The following is a 25,996-nucleotide window of genomic DNA, read 5'->3' on the forward strand; positions in this document are numbered from 1 at the left end:
ATGGAAAGACTAAAAGAAGAATAATTTGAATTTGAGTCTGTTAAAAAAGGATCAAAGTCCAGAGCTGAAATGTTCCCCCTGCAGTGTGTCGGTGCAGGGGTGGCGCACTACATCGCCCCAAAAGTTGCTACTTTCAGCAGATTAAAGAGAAGCCTCAGCTCGCATGCCAAGTGGAGCTAAATATGGATACTGCTGCACTGAAGATATATTAACCCACGAAACAAACACGTGTAATATTTATTTCTGTGTTCCTGCAGCATGGAGCTTCTCAGGAGGACTTCATCCGTGGCAGCCGGGAGCAGAACGTCCGCGACGTGGTGTACGACATCGCCAGTCAGGCTCACGTACATCTGCAACACGTACGTAAACCGAACGCGCATGACACGTTTTTCTGGAGGGACTGATAAGGATTTGCTCTCTTTCAGACCCAAATCCCATTTCACAGGGTTTCAAAATCTTTCTCTCTTACATTCGCTAAAGTATTGTGTTCTAGGTCTTAAATCATTTTAAACAGGTCTTCATTTTCCTACGTCGATGCCACGCTACCCCTAATGCTACAACCCCAAATCAGAAAAAGTTGGGACAGTATGGAAAACACAAATAAAAAAAGAAAGTAGTGATTTCTAAATGTACTTTGACTTTTATTTCATTGCAGACAATACAACAGCACGTAATTTAATGTGTTCCTCATGATTTTTATTGTTTTTTTTTTTTCCAAAAAACAAAATTCCTATTTTGGTTCTTGCAACACATTTCAAAAAAAGTTGGAACAGTAAAGCATTTACCACTTTGTAATGTTGCCATTCCTTTTCACAACACTTAAAAGACGTTTAGGGACTGAAGACACCAAGTGATGAAGTGTTTCAGGTGTAATTTTGTCCCATTCTTGCTGCAAACAAGTCTTAAGGTGGGCAACAGTACGGGGTCTTCGTTGTCACATTTTGCGCTTCAAAATGCGCCACACATTCTCTATTGGAGACAGGTCGGGACTGCAGGCAGGCCAGTCAAGTACCCGTATCCTCTTCCTCCGGAGCCAGGACTTTGTAATGTGTACAGAATGTGGTTTTGCATTATCTTGTTGAAATATGCATGGACGTCCCTGGAAAAGATGTCTTCTTGAAGGCAGCATATTGTGCTCCAAAATCTCTATGTACTTTTCAGCATTAATGGTGCCATCACAGAAGTGCAAGTTACCTTTGCCAAGGGCACTGACACAACCCCATACCATGACAGACCCTGGCTTTTGGACTTGTTGCTGGTAACAGTCTGGATGATCCTTTTCTTCTTTGGTCCGGAGCACACGGCGTCCATTTCTCCCAAAAAATACCTGAAATACTGATTCATCTGACCACAGTACACGTTTCCACTGTGTGATGGTCCATCCCAGATGCCTCTGAGCCCAGAGAAGTCGACGGCTCTTCTGGACACTGTTAACATAGGGCTTCCTTTTGGCACAGTACAGTTTTAACTGGCATTTGTGGATGTAACTACGTATTGTGGTACTTGACAAAGGTTTGCCAAAGTAGTCCTGAGCCCATGTGGTGATATCGCTTATAGATGAATGACGATTCTTGATGCAGTGCCGCCTGAGGGATCGGAGATCACGGTTGTTCAGCTTAGGCTTGCGCCCTTGTCCTTTACGCACTGAAATTCCTCCACATTCCTTGAATCTTTTAATTATGTTATGCACTGTTGAAGGTGAAATAAGCAAATGTCTTCCTATCTTTCTTTGAGGAACATTGTTTTTAAACATTTCAATAATTTTCTCACGTATTTGTTGGCAAACTGGCGATCCTCGGCCCATCTTTGCTCCTAAAGGACTATACCTTTCTTGGATGCTGCTTTTGTACCAAATCATAATTACAATCACCTGTTGACATCACCTGTTTCAAATCACATCATTATTTAACCAATTTACCTGATTACTAACCCTAAATTGCTCCTGTCCCAACCTTTTTTGGAATGTGTTGCAGGTCTGAATGACAGGAAAGGATGTATATTTACAAATGAAATTTAAGTTGACAAGACAAAACATGAAATATTTTGTGTTCACATTGTCTGCAATGAAATACAAGTCAAAGTACATTTAGAAATCACTACTTTCTTTTTTTATTTGTGTTTTCCATACTGTCCCAACTTTTTCTGATTTGGGGTTGTATTTATTTATTTTTATTTTATTTATTTATTCTGTGGTGTTGTAGTTCTTTCTTTCACTAGTCCAAATATAATTTCACTGTATTACGACTATAAATGAGACCAACATGCAACTTATGTTGCAGCCAATCAGCTTTCACGTCATTGGCGGGAGTCTCTTTGGGATTGTACCACAGACGTAACACAGATTTTATTCTGCAGCTTTGGGAAAGTGCAAGTTTAACAATACTTGGCTTTAGTCGACTTAAATAAATAAATAATAAATAAATGTCTTAAATTTCCTTCATAATGGTCTTTAAAGGTCTTAAATTTGACTTGGTGAACCTGCAGAAACTCAGCTTTAAAGACCTAAACCATAAATGTGTTAGTGTGAGCGGTGGAATTCTGCATTGTGTATAATTATTTCGCCACACCGTTACACCAGGATCTCCTTAGGATGATGTCCGTTTATTCTGGGGACAAACATGAATAGACAGACCTCGTCATGTAACAGAACGGCCCCTTTCCTTTATTGTGTTATATATCATTTTTGTGCATGTTATAGGTTTATAAGGTGAAAAAGCCTAAAGTCCCCCCCAAAGGGACTTACCATCTCCAACAGAAAACACTGTTCACAAACTGCTCCAAACAGCTCTATTGTAGTCCAGCCTTTACTTCAGAGACAAACGTGGTCACTTTGGAACACACGTTATAATGGTCGCCTAGCTGCTAGCATGGCACGCCCTCATACTCTGCTTCTGACTGGCTAGTAGTCCTTACCTAGATACTGTCAGGGCACGCCCTCATACTCTGCTTCTGACTGGCTAGTAGTCCTTACCTAGGTACTGTCAGGGCACGCCCTCATACTCTGCTTCTGACTGGCTAGTAGTCCTTACCTAGGTACTGTCAGGGCACGCCCTCATACTCTGCTTCTGACTGGCTAGTAGTCCTTACCTAGGTACTGTCAGGGCACGCCCTCATACTCTGCTTCTGACTGGCTAGTAGTCCTTACCTAGGTACTGTCAGGGCACGCCCTCATACTCTGCTTCTGACTGGCTAGTAGTCCTTACCTAGGTACTGTCAGGGCACGCCCTCATACTCTGCTTCTGACTGGCTAGTAGTCCTTACCTAGGTACTGTCAGGACACGCCCTCATACTCTGCTTCTGACTGGCTAGTAGTCCTTACCTAGGTACTGTCATACTCTCTCACTCTGCATTTTTATGAACTCATACCTTATTTTTGACTTAAAAAAGCAGAAATATGCTATAATGTATAAAACACCCAAAATTCAGTGACTGATCTTTAATTTGACTTATGAAGAATGTTGTATGGAACTATCCATGTTATTTTGGGGCAGTTTGGCTGAAAGAAACCTATATTTCTGATATAGAAACTTTGAAAACGGGTCAAATTTGACCCGAGGACAACATGAGTGTTAAGCCACTCAGCGAGAGCTCAAACAAGCGGGAAAAAAAATGGTGGTGTTTGGTGTTTTAAGCCCCCAACGTCGCACTAGGATTAGGCAATGGTTAGGGTTAGGTGCCTTGAAGTCGACGTTGGGGGCTTACTAATTGTTATGAAACTCAGCGACAGCTGATGCAGTGGTTTCCAGCTCGCACCTACAGTGTGCTGCTGGGTAATTGAAAATGTCCTGGAAAACATCTTCAGTGTTTTTAGCGCTAACTTTCTAATGCAGCCCTGATGAGTTTGGAACTAATTGGTTTGGAGATTCATTAGCCTCCACTCACACGCCTCATTGATTTCTCAGGCTGTTTTTCATTAAGCTGCTGCCCAAACGTTCATCAGCATTTCTGTTTTGATTTGAACCTTGTTTATACCAATTAAGAATGTCCCTAACTGTTAAAGCACATGCGGTTATTCAGAGTGTTAACAATGAGGATATAAATGCGAATGTTCCCCCTCCTGAATGCTTTTTATTGTGTTTAATGTCTCCTCCTGGCTGGGAGCCAATCAGAAACGTGCTCCGCTAATTAATTTTCTTTGAAACCTAGTAAGATGTTGACTTAATTTACTTCTTTTAATTATTTAGATGGATTGCTTTTCATTGCGCAGCTATTATTTTTATTTATGTCAAAATGTTATGTTTTTTATTTATGATGTCTTATTTATTCTTCTGTACAGCACTTTGGTCAACTTTGGTTGTTTTAAAGTGCTTAACAAATAAAGTTGGATTGGATTGAATTTAAAAAGAACAAGAGGGGAGGTTTAAACAGACGATATACATCATACAGAAATGAAATGGCTCGTGTGTGTGTGTGTGTGTGTGTGTGTGTGTGTGTGTGTGTGTGTGTGTGTACACATTTCAATCCATAATGATGATAATAATACATGCAGTACAAACAGCACAATTTAAAAAAAGAAAGTCCAAGAGACGGTGTTGTGTGTTTATAAGGAAAAAAGTTAATATTAGATGTTTTGGTTGTTTCAGTGGTTTGGCTTCACTTCAGTCTTTCTTTTAAAGGTGAAAGTGCTTCCAAAGTAATACTCACAAAAGAAAAATAGATGAGTTTATTGATCTTTTGGGAAACCCATTAAAGGAACAGCAATGCTGGACGTGTGTGACTGTGGCCGAAATTGTCTGATGGTGCAGCAGTTACTGCCGATAACTGCAAAGTTACAAGGTCTTTGTCTGAATGTTGAGATGCTCTCCTAAAGCTGACGCGTCTTTCAGCGTGGACGGAGAAAACGATGACATAATCGAGAAAAACGATTATTTTGCACATCGCGCTTTGCAAGTAAACTCTTATTTTGTCTTTTGTTCTGAATGACACATGCACTTTTGCCCCTCCCGAAGGCTAAGGCTACGTTTACACCGCTACGTTTTGGTTTTTAAGCGAAGTTTTGAGCCAAAAGTGATCTCCGTGCACACCCGTGTTTTAAGCTCCAGTAGAAGAACTAATCTCTGTTTAAACTAACACCCAGGAGCTATCCGGGCGCCCATATATAGAGGTTCACTCCTCGACGCAGCGGGCCCGGGTTCGACTCCCACCTGCGGCCCTTTGCTGCATGTCATTCCCCCCTCTCTCTCCCCCCTTTCATGTCTTCATCTGTCCTGTCAATAAAGGCCTAAAAAAAAAGCCCCAAAAAATAATCTTTAAAAAATACTAACACCCACAAACCAAAATATCTCATCAACATTCTCGTATAGGCTACTGGGCACAAACAGGAGGCAGCGTGTAGACTCCGCCCTTTGCTGGTAGTTACCATGGTGACGTTAGTAGCTTAGCCTGAGAGAATGAGACGTCGTGACCCAATCAGGAGGAGAAACGTTGGCGTCCGTGTCGGTGTTGCCAAAGGTCTCCGTTTGCGGCCATTGAGACTGAAACACAACCCCGCAGATTCCAAACCACCGGAAATTGCGCCGGATGTCACTCTTTTAAGATTCCCATTACCTTCCTCTTTCTCTGTGTTGGTGTTCTAACCTCCAGTGGATTTGTGAGGACTATGGTTAACTGCTCCTCAGATCTCTGCAGGGTAAATCCAGACAGCTAGCTAGACTATCTGTCCAATCTGAGTTTTCTGTTGCACGACTAAAACTACTTTTGAACGTACACACGTTCCACCAAAACAAGTTCCTTCCCGAGGCTATTTTGCAGAGGCACCGTGGCTCCATCCGGCGCTTAGCACCACCCAAGACGATTGTGATTGGTTTAAAGAAATGCCAATAAACCAGAGCACGTGTTTCTTCCATCCAGGGTCTGTGTGGACTAGCCAGACCTTCCTTTGCAGCTCTGCGGAGGAAGGTCTGGCAAAGTGAGACTAGGGGCTCGGAAACGCCAGAGCAGTGTAAATGGGGAGGTGTAAACGTAGCAAAAGATATTTGTTTTTAATAGTGCTGTCAAACGATTAAAATATTTAATCGCGATTAATCACATTAATGTCATAGTTAACTCGCAATTAATCAATTTCTTTTTGTCCCATTATTTTTTTTTTCTTTGTTAATGAATGTTCGGATGGTGAATGAATGAACAACACAGCACAGCAACACGATCCCTTCTTTTTCCTTTTTGAGTCTGACCTTCTCAGCGCCACCTTTCCCTTTCCTTTTTTGGCTTTCCATCATTAGACTCACACACTGTCTGTTAACGTTACCGATAGACTTCCAAACGTGACGAAGAAAAAAAGAGGTGTTCGATGGCTTTACGTCATAGGCCGACCAGGGCTATGCCATTTGGGGAGGGGCCCCTCACTGATCCCCCTATATTTCTGAAAATCCTAGACATGGTTGTGACCGTTAGTGCTTTCTGATTAGCCTGTGTTTGTATTGAAATAAGAGGCTGCTGCAGCCCACCGTACGGGTTGAGCAGAGGCTGCACAGTTTGACCAGCGGGCAGCACTGCCCGGCCGCGCAGCCGGGATCTGCGGCCGGGCAGCGGGCAGCGGTGTTGCTTGCAATGTAACTATTATCAGACCGGCCCTCGCGGCCTCGAAACACTACCAGCCCACCGGGAAAAGTCCCGACTCTCCCAATTACCACTCCACCTCTGGCCGGCTCGTAGAGTTTAGATTCTCGGCCCAAGCCCGAGCCAGGCCCTTATTTTCTGCCGCATCCTCGGGCCGGGCCGGGCCCGGGCCGGACCCTTGATCAAGCAATTTTTTTTTTTTTTTTTTTATCCATTACCTTATTATCCTATTTGGGTGGGGAGATAGCTATGCCATAATCAGAAATATTATAAATATATATATATATATATATATATATAGGCTATATAAAAGTAACAAATGTGTACAAAAGTTAGGCTGCAGTTACAAAATGCAGCACGTGTCATGTGTGGAGTCTCCTCCTCTCACACGCATCACACCGGGAGCTTGAAGATGTAAAGAAAAAAAGAAAAACAGGAGAGTTACCTTTGAGCAAGTGTGGAGGAAAGTCGGAGGTATGGAAGCAGTTTAAACAAGTCGTGGGCAGTGACAACAATATGTTGTTTTTGTTTTTTTTTACGTTTCTTCATTCGGATCCACTTGCGATCCGTTCCATTCTGAACAAACAGCAGTTTACAGCTTTGTCCTTGTTGTATTATTCTAAACAGATTTCTGCAGTTCAAACAACACTTTATTGTAGTTGAGAACGTCAGTTATAACGGCCCACGTATTAAAAAATTGTCGGGTTTAAAATCGGGCTCGGGCTCATAATTACAGTTCATGTGTCGGGCCGGGCGGGGCTCGGACGCAACGTGATCGGGCTCGGGTAGGTTCGGGCTTGATTTTTTGGGCCGATCTAAGCTCTACCGGCTCGCAAGCCCAAACAAGTGTGTGCGGCGTGCCTGTTTAGTTTCCAGTCTAGCTAGATCCGGTGTGGTGTTGTAGTTTTTCTAACGTTACTAGTTGTCGCAACAGCATGTGAAAAAACGACACACTTTGCTAGGCCAAAAAGAACGTTAATCTCGCGCTAAAAAAATTGACGCCGTTAAAATGGGTTTGCGTTAACGCCGTTAATAACGCGTTTAACTGACAGCGCTAGTTTTTAAACCAAAATGGAGCAATGTAGATGTAGCCTAAACTCACTCAACCAACAGCCAGCGAGGTCCTGTTTGTCTTATCTGGTGTTAAATAATCATGGTTTTAATATTGACCAAAAATATTGTGATTATGATTTGTTCCATAATCAAGCAGCGCTACGATGACGGCTCAGACACAGTTGGGAGCCGTTTGGCAGTATAGTTTGGAAGACGGCTTTCTGTCTGTGATCACACATTCTAAATGTCAATATAATCAACCAAAATATGAATATTTGGATTTGAATACAAAAGCAACACTACCGGGAAAGAATGATATAAAGAATAATGGACTCGCCCTTTTAATAAATGTCAATTTAAAAGCATTTAGAAACCTGAATAAAGGGCTTTTTTTCACCTCTTATTTATACAGAATACAACTTTCTTGTTGCTGTTCTTTCTCAGAGACAGGGAAATCCTCCCACACGGCCGACATTTCCTATCACTTTTATTTTTTTGTGTGAACAAACCTGTTGCCCTCCCACGTCGTGCGGGGGTCGTGTCCAGCCAGCGGCGCCTTCTCCCAATCAGCAGCTGCAGTGGCAGCCTAATGTCTGAGTCCGACCGCAAATAACCAACACGACATTTAGCCAGCGCCAAATGGATGTTACACAACACATAAACATCGCCCACTGCCAATTTGCAGAAAGGCCGAGGGACAGGATGTCGGATACAGGTGTTCAGCCGATGAACGTGATGCGTTTGAGGGAACATTTTGGGGATTTATTGAAAGTATAGCCCCTTAAGATGTTGCATCTTCGATACAAACACACACAAATTCATAAAACGCATACAAACAGAACAGCGTTATCAGTCAATCATTCAATAAAGCTCACCTGGTAGCTCAATCAAGGTCGCTCAACCTTGTAGGTTTACTCCTCGACGCAGCGGCCGAGGGTTCGACTCCGACCCGCGGCCCTTTGCTGCATGCCATTTAGGCCTGCACGATTAATCAGCCAATTAATTAATTATTTAGCCACTCCCCTCTGGCAGGAGGCTGAGGTCCATCAGGACCAAAACCTCACGCCACATAAACAGTTTTTTCCCCTCCGCCACTAGCCTTCTAAACAAGGCCCAGACTCTCTCCACACCCCACCTCTCATGCCACTGTACTTACTCTGCTGTAGCGTTCCTTTTTACTACTGTTTAACTTATTTTACTATTTATTTAAATTTATTTTATCGTTATTAATACATACTGTGTGTATATGTTTATACTTATATTGTTTATATTCTTTTTATCCTTCTTATATTTGTATGTGTGACATGCTCCAACAACACCATGACAAATTCCTCGTATGTGCAACATACTTGGCAATAAAGCCCTTTCTGATTCTGATCGTTATAAAATCGCGATCTCGATTCACCCTGTTCACGATTTAATTTTTAAATAACTTCAATTTTTTTTTTTTTTTTTTTTTTTTTTTGGATTAAAAATTAAAAAAAATTTACAAGCCGACTGCATCAAAAAAAGCTACTACTTTCTTCTGTGAATTTTAAACATAGACGGTATAAAATAGGTTTTAAAGCGCTCCCAAGCGCTGCAATGCTCTCCCTTCTCTTCATTGAAGCCTCTGTGTTTACAGGCTCGTGGTGATGCCCAATGTGCTCTAGGTGCCAAAAAAAAATCTATGTTTGGTACTGCCAATTTGTTTTGTTTTGTCATGGTTCATGTGTGCAATAAACATTACACTTCGTGAGAAAAAAATTGTGGCAGAAAATCATGATATCAGTTCTAAGCTAAAAAATCGTGATTCATATTTTTCCCCGAATCGTGCAGGCCTAATGCCATTCCCCCCTCTCTCTCCCCTTTCATGTCTTCACCGGTCCTGTAAAAACAAAGGCCTAAGATGCCCAAAAAACATAATCTTAAAAAAAAGGACCAAAGTGCTGTACAGAAGAATAAATAAGACCTAAAATACATAACTCACACAAGGCATGAAAAACAAATAAAATTAAAGCTGCAAGCAGCGATGGACGGGCCCTCGCGCCTTTGCGCGTGTCGGGGTTATTTATTTTTATTTTATTTATTTTATTAGCGGTGTCCGTTACTGGCGGACACCGCTCCTTGCGACCGTGCATTTGCACAGCACTCAGACACCGCAAATCATCACCAATTATTAAGGAAGTCTCTGCTGAGTTCATTGATACCTCACACTCTACCTTAAACGGTTCAAATGTTACGAAAGGGGGCGTGGCCTGAGTAAGCGGGCGTGGTTATATTATAGGGTGCGGCTCAGTATCACTTTTAAACGTACTGCAGGAGCTCAATTTTTTTAACTTTGTAGGGGGCGCTAGCGAGCCATTTTTGCGCGCCTATTCCTGAAACCCTTAAAATACGTAAATTTTCACCAGACTTGAGGCGACCGCCAAATTTGGTGAGTTTTTGAATATGTTAAGCCCCTCAAAAAGCCAATTCATTTGGTGTAATAGTAATAATTCCTTCAGTTTCAAAAGGGCCTTCGCCGCTGTCGGCGCTCGGGCCCTAACTAATTCAACGGACCTAAAACATGAGAAAAAATAACAGCCATACAATTAAAACAATGAAATGTAAGATGTCAACATCAGGTGTCAAAGGCCAAGGAGAAGAGGTTTGTCTGAGGCCTGTCTAATGAGCAGAGGAAGATTATTCCAGTGTTGCGTAACAAACGCGGAGCTCAAATACAGACACACACACAGACCGCTCGCTCCCCCTCTCTCACTCACTCCCCCGACACTATCCAAGCTGCTGCTGTCTGAGTCCGACCGCACGTAACCAACACATTTATTGTCATGTTGTTTGCCGATTGGCGTCCAACAAAGGCGGATGTATCAGACACGGATGTTCAGCCGATGAACACGGTGCGTTTCTGAGGGCGCAGCAGGAAAACTAAGGGAAAATTTGAATGGATTGAAAAGGATAGCCCCTTGAGATGTAGCATCTCATCTTCGAGTGGGACAAACGGAACAGCGTTGCGTAACAGAAAAACACAAACACACACACACACACCAAAAACACACAGATGGCTTGCTCACCCTCTCTCTCCCCCCACACCCCCAGCTGTTACACAAGAAAATGAGATACAAAAACCTGGATAATAAATTAATTCCATCAGAATAAAGAGCAATTGATTCAGCACAAATCAACAGAAGATTGAAAGTACAATAACTGGATCGGATAATTGGATAATTGGATCTCTCTCTCTCTCTCTCTCTCTCTCTCTCTCTCTCTCTCTCTCTCTCTCTCATCCACTCTTTATCCGTATACTTCATCCATAGCCTATACTCTGGCTCAAATGAATATGGCGTCGGGCAGCCATCCAATTATCATGATCTCATCCACATTGTTGAAATCATTCAAATAATGAGCCATGGCATTGAAAATCTTTTAGATAACAGGAGCCTATAATTTCTGTAGCCTAAACTCTTTTTCTCGACTCGCGTTCCTCTCCCCACACCGCTGTCTTTGGACAAGAAGTCACATCCTGAGATCGATAATGTTGTCAGACACTTTTATTAACAATAATGAGCCTGTCAGGGGCAACAAAAAAATCACTTTTAGTAGACAAATATCAAGGCTGCACAATTGCCCCATTAGGTTACACTCCAGTTCTGTACTGGACCAAATTCAAAGATTTTTGGTCACACGTCAGTCTATTAGACACAAATGCGTGCGGAAATGGGGTCCAGGTTGAAAAAAAGCAGTAGTTACTCTTTAAGTGCAGTTATGGCTTTTGGATAAATAGTGAAAGTTTAACCAGTTGAAAGGCAGCAGAGTAACCAGACTCGCTGTCGTTCTACTCAACGAACGTTAGACTTCTCTGACCGACATGACAAAGAAAAAGAGATTTAAAGGTGTGTTCAGAATAATAGCAGTTTGTTTAAAAAAGTGAAAAATCCTCAAAATCCTTAGAATAGCTTTTAATTCAATAATATCAATACATTGGGAACACTGCACATTCAATTCCAAATCAAAACATGACCAAAATTTATCAAGTTTGTGTTATACCTTTACAGAAAGTGAAGAAAAAGGAATATTAGGCTGTTCAAAAAAAAATAGCAGTATTTGCATTTACTGTATAAACTGAAAAATGTCTCAAGGGTTGGCTTTACTTTGAATCACTGCACTAATATTTAGTTGCATAACTATTATTTCCTGAGAACTGCTTCCCATCTGTGTTGCATGGAGTCGACCAACTTCTGGCACCTGTGAACAGGTATTCCAGCCCAGGACCATTGAACTACATTCCACAATTCCTCTGCATTACTGGGTTTTGCCTCAGAAACAGCATTTTTGATGTCACCCCACAAGTTTTCTATGGGATTGAGGTCTGGGGATTGGGCTGGCCACTCCATAACATCAATCTTCTTCATCTGGAACCAAGACTTTGCTCGCTTACTGGTGTGTTTTGGGTCATTGTCTTGTTGAAAGACCCATTTCAAAGGCATTTCCTCTTCAGCATAAGGCAACATGACCTCTTCAAGTATTTTGATGTATTGAAACTGATCCATGATCCCTGGTATGCGATAAACAGGCCCAACAGTATGAGAAACAACCCCATAACATGAGTTTTGCACCACCATGCTTTACTGTCTTCACAGTGAACTGTGGCTTGAATGCAGTGCATGGGGGTCGTCGTCTGCGGCCCCTAGACCCAAAAAGAACAATTTTGCTCTCATCAGTCCACTGAATGTGGCCCCATTTCTCCTTTGGCCAGTCAATGTGTCCTTTGGCAAATGTCAAATCTATTCAGTACATGTCTTTTTTTCAGCGCGGGGGCTTCTAGCTGATAGCTTTGCTTCACATAGCCTTCTTCTGATCGTAACAGTACTCACAGGTAACTTTAAGTCTTCTTTGATTTTCCTGGAGCTGATCATTGGTTGAGCCTTTGCCATTTTGGCATTTTATCTTCGATCCATTCGAATGGTAGTTGACCGTTTTTTCCCACATCGTTCAGGCTTTGGATGCCATTTCAAGGCATTTGAAATCATTTGGGCTGAGCAGCCTATCATTTTCTGCACTTCTTTATATGTTTTCCCCTCTCCAATCAACTTTTTAATCAAAGTACGCTGTTCCTCAGAGCAGTGTCTGGAACCACCCATTTTGCTGAGTATTTCAGTGTGAAATGCACTATAACCAGCATGCACATTTGCTTCCTTCCTTCCTTAAATATGGGCCACAATTGACACCTGTTTCTTCACAGAATCAATCACCTCACTGATTGAACACAACATTGCTGTTATTTTGAACAAGCCCCTTTCAATTACAGATTCAGTTACACAGAATGAGCAGCATGCATGTCATGACTGTTGGGTCTGTTGGTTTTCACACTGTTGGGTTTCAACACTTACTAGTAAATGATTTGCCATGTAGAAATATCACTTCTACCAAAAAAATTGATTTATGAGGTTAGTGATGTTGGACTGCTATTACTTTTGAGCACAACTGTAACTGTTTTCCTGTCGCTCCGGTGTTTCAGTGTAGAGATAGTGTAGATCTCTAGAAAACCACCTGAAAATTCATCAGGTGTTGCTCATTTTCACGTTTAAGAAGTTTGCCAGCTCAGTGTGGATGCAGTCTGAGAACCGAGCAGCTTTAACATACAGGGTTTTTTTTTCCCGTTTGTTTGATTTGTGTCTGTTCTGCTCTCTCTTTCAGGCGCGGTCGTTTAGCAACAACGTCCCGGCAGCGGCCAATCTGGCCTTCCTCCAGACGGTGAGTCTTAAAACTTTAAATAAGATAACATAACGTAACACGCTCCGGGACAAACTGAGGCTACATTTACACTGCTACGTTATGAGCCAAAAGCCATCTCCTGTGTTTTTAGCTCCAGTAGAAGAACTAATCTCCCTTTTAAACTAGCACGCCCAAACCACATTTGTCATCAACATTCTCATATACTGTAGCCTGGTTGACCCCAGACCCTTCTCAGTTGTAACTGAGAGTGGGTCTGGGGAACGTTCATTCACAGTCCATTTCCAAAGGGGCGTCACCAACGGACGCTGCTCAAATGCCTCTGGCCGCCATTGGATAGTCCTTCAACCAATCAGACCAACGATCTGGGTGACGTAGCAGTGACAGCGGCATCAACGGGTCGCTGCGCTTCAGGTGGCCGTCACGTTGAATGTAAACAAAAAGCTGCTCGCTGTCGCTGTGCTATCGTCATTGTGTAAAGCCCACCTCAACGGTTGTGATTGGTGTAAAGCCCACCTCAACGGTTGTAATTGGTGTAAAGCCCGCCTCAACGGTTGTAATTGGTGTAAAGCCCGCCTCACCGGTTGTGATTGGTGTAAAGCCCGCCTCAACGGTTGTAATTGGTGTAGAGCCCTCCTCAACGGTTGTGATTGGTGTAAAGCCCACCTCAACGGTTGTGATTGGTGTAAAGCCCGCCTCAACGGTTGTGATTGGTGTAGAGCCCGCCTCAACGGTTGTGATTGGTGTAAAGCCCGCCTCAACGGTTGTGATTGGTGTAGAGCCCGCCTCAACGGTTGTGATTGGTGTAGAGCCCGCCTCAACGGTTGTGATTGTTGTAAAGCCCGCCTCACCGGTTGTGATTGGTGTAGAGCCCGCCTCAACGGTTGTGATTGGTGTAAAGCCCGCCTCAACGGTTGTGATTGGTGTAGAGCCCGCCTCAACGGTTGTGATTGGTGTAAAGCCCGCCTCACCGGTTGTGATTGGTGTAAAGCCCTCCTCAACGGTTGTGATTGGTGTAGAGCCCGCCTCAACGGTTGTGATTGGTGTAGAGCCCGCCTCACCGGTTGTGATTGGTGTAGAGCCCGCCTCAACGGTTGTGATTGGTGTAAAGCCCACCTCAACGGTTGTGATTGGTGTAGAGCCCGCCTCAACGGTTGTAATTGGTGTAAAGCCCGCCTCAACGGTTGTGATTGGTGTAAAGCCCGCCTCAACGGTTGTGATTGGTGTAGAGCCCGCCTCAACGGTTGTGATTGGTGTAAAGCCCGCCTCAACGGTTGTGATTGGTGTAGAGCCCGCCTCACCGGTTGTGATTGGTGTAAAGCCCTCCTCAACGGTTGTGATTGGTGTAGAGCCCGCCTAAACGGTTGTGATTGGTGTAGAGCCCGCCTCACCGGTTGTGATTGGTGTAGAGCCCGCCTCAACGGTTGTGATTGGTGTAGAGCCCGCCTCAACGGTTGTGATTGGTGTAGAGCCCGCCTCAACGGTTGTGATTGGTGTAAAGCCCGCCTCACCGGTTGTGATTGGTGTAAAGCCCTCCTCAACGGTTGTGATTGGTGTAGAGCCCGCCTCAACGGTTGTGATTGGTGTAGAGCCCGCCTCACCGGTTGTGATTGGTGTAGAGCCCGCCTCAACGGTTGTGATTGGTGTAAAGCCCGCCTCAACGGTTGTGATTGGTGTAGAGCCCGCCTCAACGGTTGTGATTGGTGTAAAGCCCGCCTCACCGGTTGTGATTGGTGTAGAGCCCGCCTCACCGGTTGTGATTGGTGTAGAGCCCGCCTCAACGGTTGTGATTGGTGTAAAGCCCACCTCAACGGTTGTGATTGGTGTAGAGCCCGCCTCAACGGTTGTAATTGGTGTAAAGCCCGCCTCAACGGTTGTGATTGGTGTAGAGCCCGCCTCAACGGTTGTAATTGGTGTAAAGCCCGCCTCAACGGTTGTGATTGGTGTAAAGCCCGCCTCAACGGTTGTGATTGGTGTAGAGCCCGCCTCAACGGTTGTGATTGGTGTAAAGCCCGCCTCAACGGTTGTGATTGGTGTAGAGCCCGCCTCAACGGTTGTGATTGGTGTAAAGCCCGCCTCACCGGTTGTGATTGGTGTAAAGCCCTCCTCAACGGTTGTGATTGGTGTAGAGCCCGCCTAAACGGTTGTGATTGGTGTAGAGCCCGCCTCACCGGTTGTGATTGGTGTAGAGCCCGCCTCAACGGTTGTGATTGGTGTAAAGCCCGCCTCAACGGTTGTGATTGGTGTAGAGCCCGCCTCAACGGTTGTGATTGGTGTAAAGCCCGCCTCACCGGTTGTGATTGGTGTAAAGCCCTCCTCAACGGTTGTGATTGGTGTAGAGCCCGCCTCAACGGTTGTGATTGGTGTAGAGCCCGCCTCACCGGTTGTGATTGGTGTAGAGCCCGCCTCAACGGTTGTGATTGGTGTAAAGCCCGCCTCAACGGTTGTGATTGGTGTAGAGCCCGCCTCAACGGTTGTGATTGGTGTAAAGCCCGCCTCACCGGTTGTGATTGGTGTAGAGCCCGCCTCACCGGTTGTGATTGGTGTAGAGCCCGCCTCAACGGTTGTGATTGGTGTAAAGCCCACCTCAACGGTTGTGATTGGTGTAGAGCCCGCCTCAACGGTTGTAATTGGTGTAAAGCCCGCCTCAACGGTTGTGATTGGTGTAGAGCCCGCCTCAACGGTTGTGATTGGTGTAAAGCCCGCCTCAACGGTTGTGATTGGTGTAGAGCCCGCCTCAACGGTTGTGATTGGTGTAGAGCCCGCCTCAACGGTTGTGATTGGTGTAGAGCCCGCCTCAACGGTTGTGATTGGTGTAAAGCCCGCCTCACCGGTTGTGATTGGTGTAAAGCCCTCCTCAACGGTTGTGATTGGTGTAGAGCCCGCCTCACCGGTTGTGATTGGTGTAGAGCCCGCCTCAACGGTTGTGATTGGTGTAAAGCCCGCCTCAACGGTTGTGATTGGTGTAGAGCCCGCCTCAACGGTTGTGATTGGTGTAAAGCCCGCCTCACCGGTTGTGATTGGTGTAAAGCCCTCCTCAACGGTTGTGATTGGTGTAGAGCCCGCCTCACCGGTTGTGATTGGTGTAGAGCCCGCCTCACCGGTTGTGATTGGTGTAGAGCCCGCCTCAACGGTTGTGATTGGTGTAAAGCCCACCTCAACGGTTGTGATTGGTGTAGAGCCCGCCTCAACGGTTGTAATTGGTGTAAAGCCCGCCTCAACGGTTGTGATTGGTGTAAAGCCCGCCTCAACGGTTGTGATTGGTGTAGAGCCCGCCTCAACGGTTGTGATTGGTGTAGAGCCCGCCTCAACGGTTGTGATTGGTGTAGAGCCCGCCTCAACGGTTGTGATTGGTGTAGAGCCCGCCTCAACGGTTGTGATTGGTGCCTCGATTTGGAAAAATTGGAAATGGACTCGCAGAGTCCATCTCAAATTTGGGTTTTCAAATTACAGGGTTTTCCCAGGCTAGGTGTACTGGGCATGCGCACGCTGGATTAAACAGAAGGCAGTTTCCGATTCCAATTTCGATTCTTGCTTTTTATTCCGGTTCTTATCGATTCTCGGTTCGGATTCTTTGAGGGGTGGAGTTGACACATGCTTAATTCACAGATAAGAGGAACATTTTTATTTTGATTCAGTGGTGGTTTACACTTTTACCGGGCTCTTTCAATGTAAAATAAAGCCACACTAGAGCGCCACTTACTGTGCTCCACGGCTGCAACACAACAAGTGTTGTATTAGTGTTAAATTTGGAACTGATCGGATTCGAAAAAGAGATTCCATTTGAAATCATCACTTTTGAAACGATTCAAAGTTGGAACCTGTTCTCGATGCCCAATCCTAATGTTTATTCAAATAAAAGTCTCTTCTCACACACACACACACAGACACACACACACACACACACACACACACACACACACAGAGAGGCAATTCTTCAGGCTTCAGCCTTTATCACTTCTTATCCAGAGCATGTGAGGAGAGCAGAGTAGAAGTGCGAGCGGGAGGATTTTAGATGGAGCGCAGAGCCGTGTTTTTTTTTTGTTTTTCTTTAAATCTTGGAACGTCGCCTTTTCTCCCCCGCTCCTATTTCGCTCCGCAACCGCTCACACCATGACTTCAAAGCTTGCCCAAGCCCGTCTCTGTGTTACTGCAGCACAGTTCATGCAGATAAACGGCGCCCGCCCTCCTTCTCTTTTCGCTGGCACAGCTCCAGGCATGAAGGGAAGGGTGGGCGCCGTTCATCTGATAAATGCAACGCAGCTCTTTTAGGGAGCGAGTGAATGTGAGTTAAGTGCAGAGCGATGTCGAGCGGAGCGGCCTGAAGCGGCCTGAAGCGGCTTTGATGGATGGAGCGAACAGCTCACTCCTCACCGCCTCACTCCGCTCACATGCTCTGTTCTTATCACAAGCTCAGTAGATTTCTCACACATCCCTTTATGACAAAAATCAACACTCTGTTGGATTTATAGTTGTAGCTGAAAACAGAGAATAAAGTAAGAAAACCCAGATCCACATCACCAAACTCTCATATATATTTATTGTATGTTTCTGAAATGTCCTCCAGATATTCAGATAATCACACTTAAAGGGATATACCCAGGGTTGATTTTCAACCTGGACTCTATTTTCCCCTGCGTTGGTGTCCTAGGGACCGATGTGAACAAAGATCTTTGAAACTGGTCCAGTATGGCGCGAGAACGCTGTTCATAGTCAGTTTTTCATCTATTAAAAGTTGTGTTTTTGCCGCTGACAGGCTGAGATTATTATTCTAAGTGTCTGACAACATTATTTCAAAGTATTTATTAGAAGGACAGTCCCTTGAGATGAATCATCTCATTTTCGAGGGGGTCCTTAAGACACTTGAACAGTAAATACAAAATACGTTCACACATACACACAACACTCCCAAGCCTGACTACTCCAACACCAACAGAACATTATGGAAAGGATCCCTACAGAGATAGACCTTTTGTTAAAGTAAGATCCTATTTGTTTAACATGAAACAGTTCAGATGTCACCATCGCCAAACTCCACCAGACTCCATGTAAATAATCAGTACTTTTAGCGTGTATAGAGCCAGCATGTTTCCACATGTAAATGTGTGAATTAAGGGTTTATTTCAACCAAAACCAGAGTGGCGATTGTTGGAACAGTTGAAAGACGAACAAAGACGGTTTTTGATAGTTTTATTTAGTTTCTGTCGACTTTGAATGAAGTGTATTTTACGAAGATAAAATTAGTGTTTATTTACATGGAGTCTGGTGGGTTTGGTGATGTTGATTTTGGGACTTTCATGTAAAACAAAAAGGATCTTACTCTTTAACAGAAAGGTATTTTAGTGGACGAAAATTAAAGGTGCGCAATTGCCCACGAACGTTACATTGCAGTTTATTTCGTCTTGCTTAATACTGGACCAATTTCAAAGATTGTTGTTCCCATCAGTCACTTATAGACACAAAAACATGGGAAAGTAGGGTCCAGGTTAAGAAAACAAACAAAGTTACCCTTTGAAATAATGCCCCTGAGGCCTGTACTACGACTCAAGATCAACATGTCCTGGATTTATTTCAGTTACCCGGCTTCACTAACCTAACAATCGCGGTCCCGCATAACCTGTGACACGACGGTGGTTAACAACTAGTTCAATCAACCCAGGGTTTCCCAATCCAGCGGCGTGCACGTTCACATAAAAGAGGTGGTGTTTGCACAGCACGACCAATCACAAACATCTAACAGAGCCGCATATTTTACATAAGAAGATCAAACTATAATTCTACATAAATATGAAGAACACAGACACGGTTTAACAGGCAAACCGCAATACAGTCGCTGCTTCCTAAAACAGGAAGGAAAGCTGGCAAAAAATAGCCGACGCTGTAAATGCATAAATCACAACGCTTATCAATATCACTTCCCCATCAGTCAGGCACAAGGTCTGACCCTAATTACACTTGTGCTTTCCATAAACTGTTGTTGCTTTAGCCTGTTATTTCAGTTACAACCCTGGCAGTGGGAAGTGATCGTGAGAGCAAATAAAAAATAATTTCAAAAACCATAATTCAAACTGATGTGCGCACTGGCAACACACGGCTCAGGAAGCTGACAAAGAAACGTAATTCCCTCCGCTGAAAATCTTTTCATAACAATACCCATCAGGGAATGTTAACGGGGTTGACGGTCTCTAAATGTTTTAACTTTTATGAGCTCACCCCTCTCTCCCTCTCTCCCCCTCTCGCTCTCTCCCCCCTCTCTCTCTCTCTCTCCCCCCTCTCTCCCTCTCTCTCCCCCCTCTCTCCCTCTCTCTGTCCCTCTCTCTCTCCCTCTCCCTCTCTCTCTCCCCCCCTCTCTCTCCCCCCTCTCTCTCTCTCTCCCCCTCTCTCTGTCTCTCTCTCCCCCCCCCTCTCCCGCCGTGACGCCGTTATCAACCGAGTATTGATTGGTCAGTAGGCGGTGCTTTGCCACCGGTTGATCTCTAAACTCCTAAACGCTACAGAGCGATGTGATGACTCTGTGCAGGGATGATGTAAGTTCAGGGCAACCATTTCAAAACAGAAACAACAGAAAACCTTTAGAATTGCAGCATGTCCGTGTTTCCCCTCAGCATCAGTGCATCCATCTGTCACATGAAATATCTCTCAGAACACGGCTTTATGTTGGCAAAAAGAAAGAAGAACTGGGAACGATCTTTTCACTGCGTTCTGGGATTTTCAGATAAGAAGCTCCTCAGTGAACTGGCTTGTAACTCACAAAGAAATTTACAAAAACACACGCACATGTGATAAAAGTGCTGTTTTTCTGGAAGGTTGACACACGTTGACTCTGGGAATATGGTCTCATTGTTATTTTTCACTGTTGTACAATGAAAAATAGGCTGATTTAAAAATAGTAGTAGATGTATATCAGGGTTGGGACGATGTGATACATGGGTGCCGATTGGATTTGTATTGCGATTTTCATCTATTCCCATTCGATAGTATTGAGTATTGCGGTATTCTTTTTCAACTAAGTTGAATAATACATTTCTGGGAGACAATATATTATGACTAATTGTTTTCTAAGAAGAATGCACATCACATGTCAGTCAGTCTGTCTGACATTTAATTTATTTGTAAAGAACATAACATGGGTTTTCTGCTTTCGCTCTGTTCAGCTGGAAACGGATATGATATACTCGCCGTTGGCAGTATCGTATAAACAGCAAATATGTAGGTGAATCTTTGTTTAAAAATAATAATATTGGTTTTAGGGAAAAGAATTGATTTTAAAAGTCGTCGCAAAAAAATACCCACGATACACACGATTTTGTTTCCCACCCCTAGTGTTTACACTCCTAACAAGACTATACTGTATATCTGCACGCTTTCAGAAGAGTTAGGGTTAGCAGGACATGAGTTGCCTTTCAGCTCGGTACATGTTCTTCTTGATTTGGCCAGATTGTCCAAAAACATGTACAGCACAGAGCAGAGAAACTCAATCAGTCTCCTGCAGTCTGCACACAGAACAAAATCTGTCCTCCTGAACGGAGAAAATATGATTTTCACGCTGCAGTGGAACTCTGCTGTGTGTGTGTGTGTGTCTCTCTGTGTGTCTCTCTGTTTGTGTGTGCGTGTCTCTATGCGTCTTGTGCGTGTGTCTCTGTGCGTCTCTCTGTGTGTGTCTCTGTGCGTCTTGTGCGTGTGTCTCTGTGCGTCTCTCTGTGTGTGTCTCTGTGCGTAGGTGTGTGTGTCTCTGTGCGTCTTGTGCGTGTGTCTCTGTGCGTCTTGTGCGTGTGTCTCTGAGCGTCTCTCTGTGTGTGTCTCTGTGCGAAGGTGTGTGTGTCTCTGTGCGTCTGTGCGTGTCTCTGTGCGTCATGTGCGTGTGTCTCTGTGCGTCTTGTGCGTGTGTCTCTGTGCGTCTCTCTGTGTGTGTCTCTGTGCGTCTTGTGCGTGTGTCTCTGTGCGTCTCTCTGTGCGTGTCTCTGTGCGTAGGTGTGTGTGTCTCTGTGCGTCTGTGTGTGTCTCTGTGCGTCTCTCTGTGTGTGTCTCTGTGCGTCTTGTGCGTGTGTCTCTGTGCGTCTCTCTGTGCGTGTCTCTGTGCGTAGGTGTGTGTGTCTCTGTGCGTCTGTGTGTGTCTCTGTGCGTCTCTCTGTGTGTCTCTCTGTGCGTCTCTCTGTTTGTGTGTGCGTGTCTCTGTGCGTCTGTGCGTGTCTCTATGCGTCTTGTGCGTGTGTCTCTGTGCGTCTCTCTGTGTGTGTCTCTGTGCGTCTTGTGCGTGTGTCTCTGTGCGTCTCTCTGTGTGTGTCTCTGTGCGTAGGTGTGTGTGTCTCTGTGCGTCTCTCTGTGTGTGTCTCTGTGCGTCTTGTGCGTGTGTCTCTGTGCGTCTCTCTGTGTGTGTCTCTGTGCGTAGGTGTGTGTGTCTCTGTGCGTCTTGTGCGTGTGTCTCTGAGCGTCTCTCTGTGTGTGTCTCTGTGCGTCATGTGCGTGTGTCTCTGTGCGTCTTGTGCGTGTGTCTCTGTGCGTCTTGTGCGTGTCTCTCTGTGCGTCTCTCTGTGTGTGTCTCTGTGCGTCTCTCTGTGCGTGTCTCTGTGCGTAGGTGTGTGTGTCTCTGTGCGTCTTGTGCGTGTGTCTCTGTGCGTCTTGTGCGTGTGTCTCTGAGCGTCTCTCTGTGTGTGTCTCTGTGCGTCATGTGCGTGTGTCTCTGTGCGTCTTGTGCGTGTGTCTCTGTGCGTCTTGTGCGTGTCTCTCTGTGCGTCTCTCTGTGTGTGTCTCTGTGCGTCTCTCTGTGCGTGTCTCTGTGCGTAGGTGTGTGTGTCTCTGTGCGTGTCTCTGTGCGTAGGTGTGTGTGTCTCTGTGCGTCTCTCTGTGTGTGTCTCTGTGCGTCTTGTGCGTGTGTCTCTGTGCGTCTCTCTGTGTATGTCTCTGTGCGTAGGTGTGTGTGTCTCTGTGCGTCTCTCTGTGTGTGTCTCTGTGCGTCTCTGTGTGTGCGTGTGTGTGTCTGTGTCTTCGTGCTTAGTTGTAGGCCTGTTACAATTCAAAATTTTGCTGTACCATTAAGTGTCTCAGAAATAATTGCGATTAACAATGTAAAATGTCTTTCAGTCAAATTTTTAAAATGTTTATTTATTACTTTTCCATAAACACATCTTTACATCTTTTGGATATATGACCCAGATAATGTACTAACACAAGTACACAGCCACACCTCTTTATCATAAAAACATTTCTTTCTTGAATGAACATAAAATTGACAGTAGTACAGTATTATATAGACACATGAATTTTGCTGAACACATATCCAGGGTCAGCTCAACCTTTTTTTATTCAAAACTCCCCGGAAAAATAATTCTCTAATGTCACTGAAGTGTGCTCAACAGAAAAAAACAGAAAAATGACTCAACAGTAAAAAACTGGGATCTTGGTACCAGACCTCCAGGATATTATAGATATATTATTATGAATATGTCAGGTGTGTTTGGATGTTTCTGCTGGTTGGAGAAACAGTTGGGACCTAAAAATGTCCACGTTATCTCCGTACCACGTATTATATCAACTGGATACCGTATTGGCACGTATACTTTGCTTCTGTGTTTTTATATTTGGCAAAGAAAAAGCCTTCGTGGATTAAAAGTTCATAATACAAAGAGTAATTTATTATTGCTGCTACTTATATTCACACTGTACCTATTCATTTTCGCACTGTATTCATGTTGACACTGTACTTTATTTATGTTCACACAGCAATACAGTACAAATTGTACAATCCATTGCTTTAGAAACAATCTTTTTAACCTAACCTCACTTTACTTCTACTTAACGTTTTTATTTCTTGCCAAATGAGGCATGTATATATTATGGCTGTTTATGCTTTATAGTTTTTTCAGCTACTACGTCAATTTAGGCCTTAAAAATAGTCCAAATAGTCTATAGTCCAAATATAATTCACTGTACAGTTTAGTATTACTCCGTGTCGCTTATATTTAATTTGAATACTCTGCATTTCGTTGTACTTTAATGTTGTCATATATAGGTCTTAAATTTCATTCATAAAGGTCTTCAAAAGGTCTTTAAAGGCCCTGAAAACCCACACAGGTGTTGATAGTTAATGTGGCTGATTGGACCTTTTCCAGGACTGTGTGGGTGTGGATAGACTGAGTGATTGACATCTTCCTGAGTCCACTGTTAGTGTTGTTGCACCTGTTAGGGCGGGACAAAAGACACCTTTGTCATCCTTATTGGTAGAAAGAATTTGTGACCTAATGGACTTTTTTTCACAGCAGACATGTTGACTTGTCATAGTAGGAACAGCACAGCTGAAATTGATAACCTTAACGATGGCTCAGTTCCATCAAGTGTCCCAGTAAGATATTTCAGTGAGTCAGCATGAACAACACCAGGACCTCTCCTAAGAGGAATACAGCCGTCATTAATGGTTTTCAATATACTGTGCTTTTCCTACTATGACATGTCAACATGTCTGCTGTGAAAAAGGTCTATAAGTAGGGTTGGGTACCGAAACCCGGTTCCACTATGGAACTGGTTCCTATACAACCGGTAGGAATCGGACCGGATTAGAACGCAAATTTCGGTTCCTCATTTTGGTTCCATTTAATGTGTCGACTGAAATATTTTCCATCTGTCGCTCCGAAAGGGACGTAAAAATTTCACACTTTCTCTGTAGTCTACTGTTAGCTAGCTACCGTAAATGTAGACTACTTTTAAAATGTCATATTTTCCCTCTGGGCTCACCGAAACGGACGTAAAACCATATTAACCATTCACTGCACGTGATCGCTAGTAAACATATTACATCTTTGATGTCATTTTTCAGTTTGTCAAGAATCGGTTTAGGAATCGGAATCGTTTTGAAAGTACCAGTTCGGCATTGGAATCGTAAAAATCCAAACGATACCCAACCCTATCTATAAGTCCCCATCAAAGCTCCGGCCCACTTTCAACCTGAAGAGAGTCTAATCAGCCAGAATAACTGAAAACACATGTGTGGGTGTTCAGAGGCTTTAAATTTGACTTGTTGAAATCTGCGGAGTCCCTGTTTACTGTAGCTATGTTACTTGTGCCTTTATACACTTATTGACTTGTTCTTCTCTTACTTTAATGGCGCTTACCCACTGCTAGTACCAGCTCAGCTCGCCCCGTCCTCCATTTTCCATCGCAGATTTGAGTGTGGCTGGTTGTCATAGCGACGCCGCAGGAAACTGCCGTGACCTAACGCGCACACAAACACAGAACGTCAAATGTGTGTTGCTTTTGAAAGCCAGAAGACACGTTTAGTTTCAGAAGAAGCTGGAGGCAACAAAAAACCCACCGCTGGCTAAACTATTTAAAAATGGCGGGTTTGTTCAGGACACACTTTACATCCCACTCCATGTGTACTTGTCTTGATATTATGTCTTATTTGTATTTTTGTATATTATGTGGCTATATGTATATTGTTGTCTCTATTCTACAGTATGTGTCTATGTTACTATTTGTCTACTGAATGTTTACTACTACATGTCTATTTGTTGAATGTAGAGAGAGTTAACACCTACCAAAGTCAAATTCCTCGTGTATGTAAGTATACCTGGCCAATAAAACTGATTCTGATGATAGAAAATGTTTCTCCGCGGTGTTGTGTGCTGCAGGTGGTGTTGGAGGACTACCTGCAGCGAGTGAGGCGGGCAGATTTTGACGTTTTCCACCCGAGTCTGAAGAACAGAAACCCCCTCGTCCCCATCCAGCTGTACATCCGCTCCTGGAAGAAGAGCTACTGACATCCTCCTCGCCCAGAGACTTCTCCTCTCTGGGGGATTCTGCCCGGAAAAAACGCACTGTAGCGGCTCCACAAACGCACCCCCAGACCTGTTTTGAGGCACGGTGCTGCAGCTGAAATCTGCCTCCTTTTTAATTAAAAAAAAAAAAATCCACAAACCACAGTAGAGACACTGACCGCCATTTTCTCCCCCTCTGGCTCACACGCCAGCTTTGGTCCTTAAAGGGTTCCCTGGAGACAAGCAGTTCCTAAACGATTCTTTTTTCCATCCCAATTTTTTTAAACAAAAATAAATTACAACATTATGGCACAAATCTTCTCATTTATTTTTTAGCTTCTAATACGTGAGCACCGTCTCTGTGTGGGAGCGTGCCTATGTTCCCACAGCCCTATATGTTCCCACATTTCTAAGAGTTTTTCTTTTTCAAAATTAAGCCCTCCTAATTTGGTAGCCAATTACACCCAACCTATTATCCAGTAGCAATGGACTACAGATGGAATGTAATCCTAACCCTAACCCTAATTAAATTAATTTTAAGAAAAATCTTAGAAATGTGGGAACATAGGGCCTAATTTTAAGAAAAATCTTAGATATGTGGGAACATAGGGCTGTGGGAAGATAGGGTCTAATTTTCAGTGAAAAAAAAATTCTTAGGAATGTGGGAACATAGAGCTGTGGGACCATTGGGCTGTGGGAACATAGGGCTGTGGGACCATTGGGCTGTGGGAACATAGGGCAGTGGGACCATTGGGCTGTGGGAACCTAGGGCAGTGGGACCATTGGGCTGTGGGAACATAGGACTGTGGGAACCAAGGGCTGTGGGAACCTAGGGCTGTGGGAACCTAGGGCTGTGGGAACCTAGGGCTGTGGGACCATAGGGCTGTGGGAACCTAGGGCTGTGGGAACCTAGGGCTGTAGGA

General features: G+C 44.2%; 1 protein-coding gene across 3 annotated transcripts in view; it reads left to right on the forward strand.

Annotated features, from left to right (window-relative positions):
- The window catches only part of ndufaf6 (NADH:ubiquinone oxidoreductase complex assembly factor 6), a 41,261-nt gene extending 15,969 nt beyond the window's left edge, over positions 1–25,292 (forward strand). For 2 of the 3 annotated variants that reach the window (XM_031319367.2, XM_031319384.2), the window contains exons 7-9: positions 258–359; positions 13,288–13,344; positions 24,948–25,292. In XM_031319367.2, coding sequence (XP_031175227.1) covers positions 258–359; positions 13,288–13,344; positions 24,948–25,076 — 288 coding nt within the window. In that variant the 3' untranslated portion in view covers positions 25,077–25,292. The remainder of the gene's footprint in view (positions 1–257; positions 360–13,287; positions 13,345–24,947) is intronic. The other variant, XM_036006487.1, reaches the window with a different exon arrangement.
- The last annotated feature ends 704 nt before the right edge of the window (positions 25,293–25,996 follow it).

The sequence above is a fragment of the Sander lucioperca genome, chromosome 10 (genome assembly GCF_008315115.2).
Source record: "Sander lucioperca isolate FBNREF2018 chromosome 10, SLUC_FBN_1.2, whole genome shotgun sequence".
NCBI classification, from domain to species: domain Eukaryota; kingdom Metazoa; phylum Chordata; class Actinopteri; order Perciformes; family Percidae; genus Sander; species Sander lucioperca.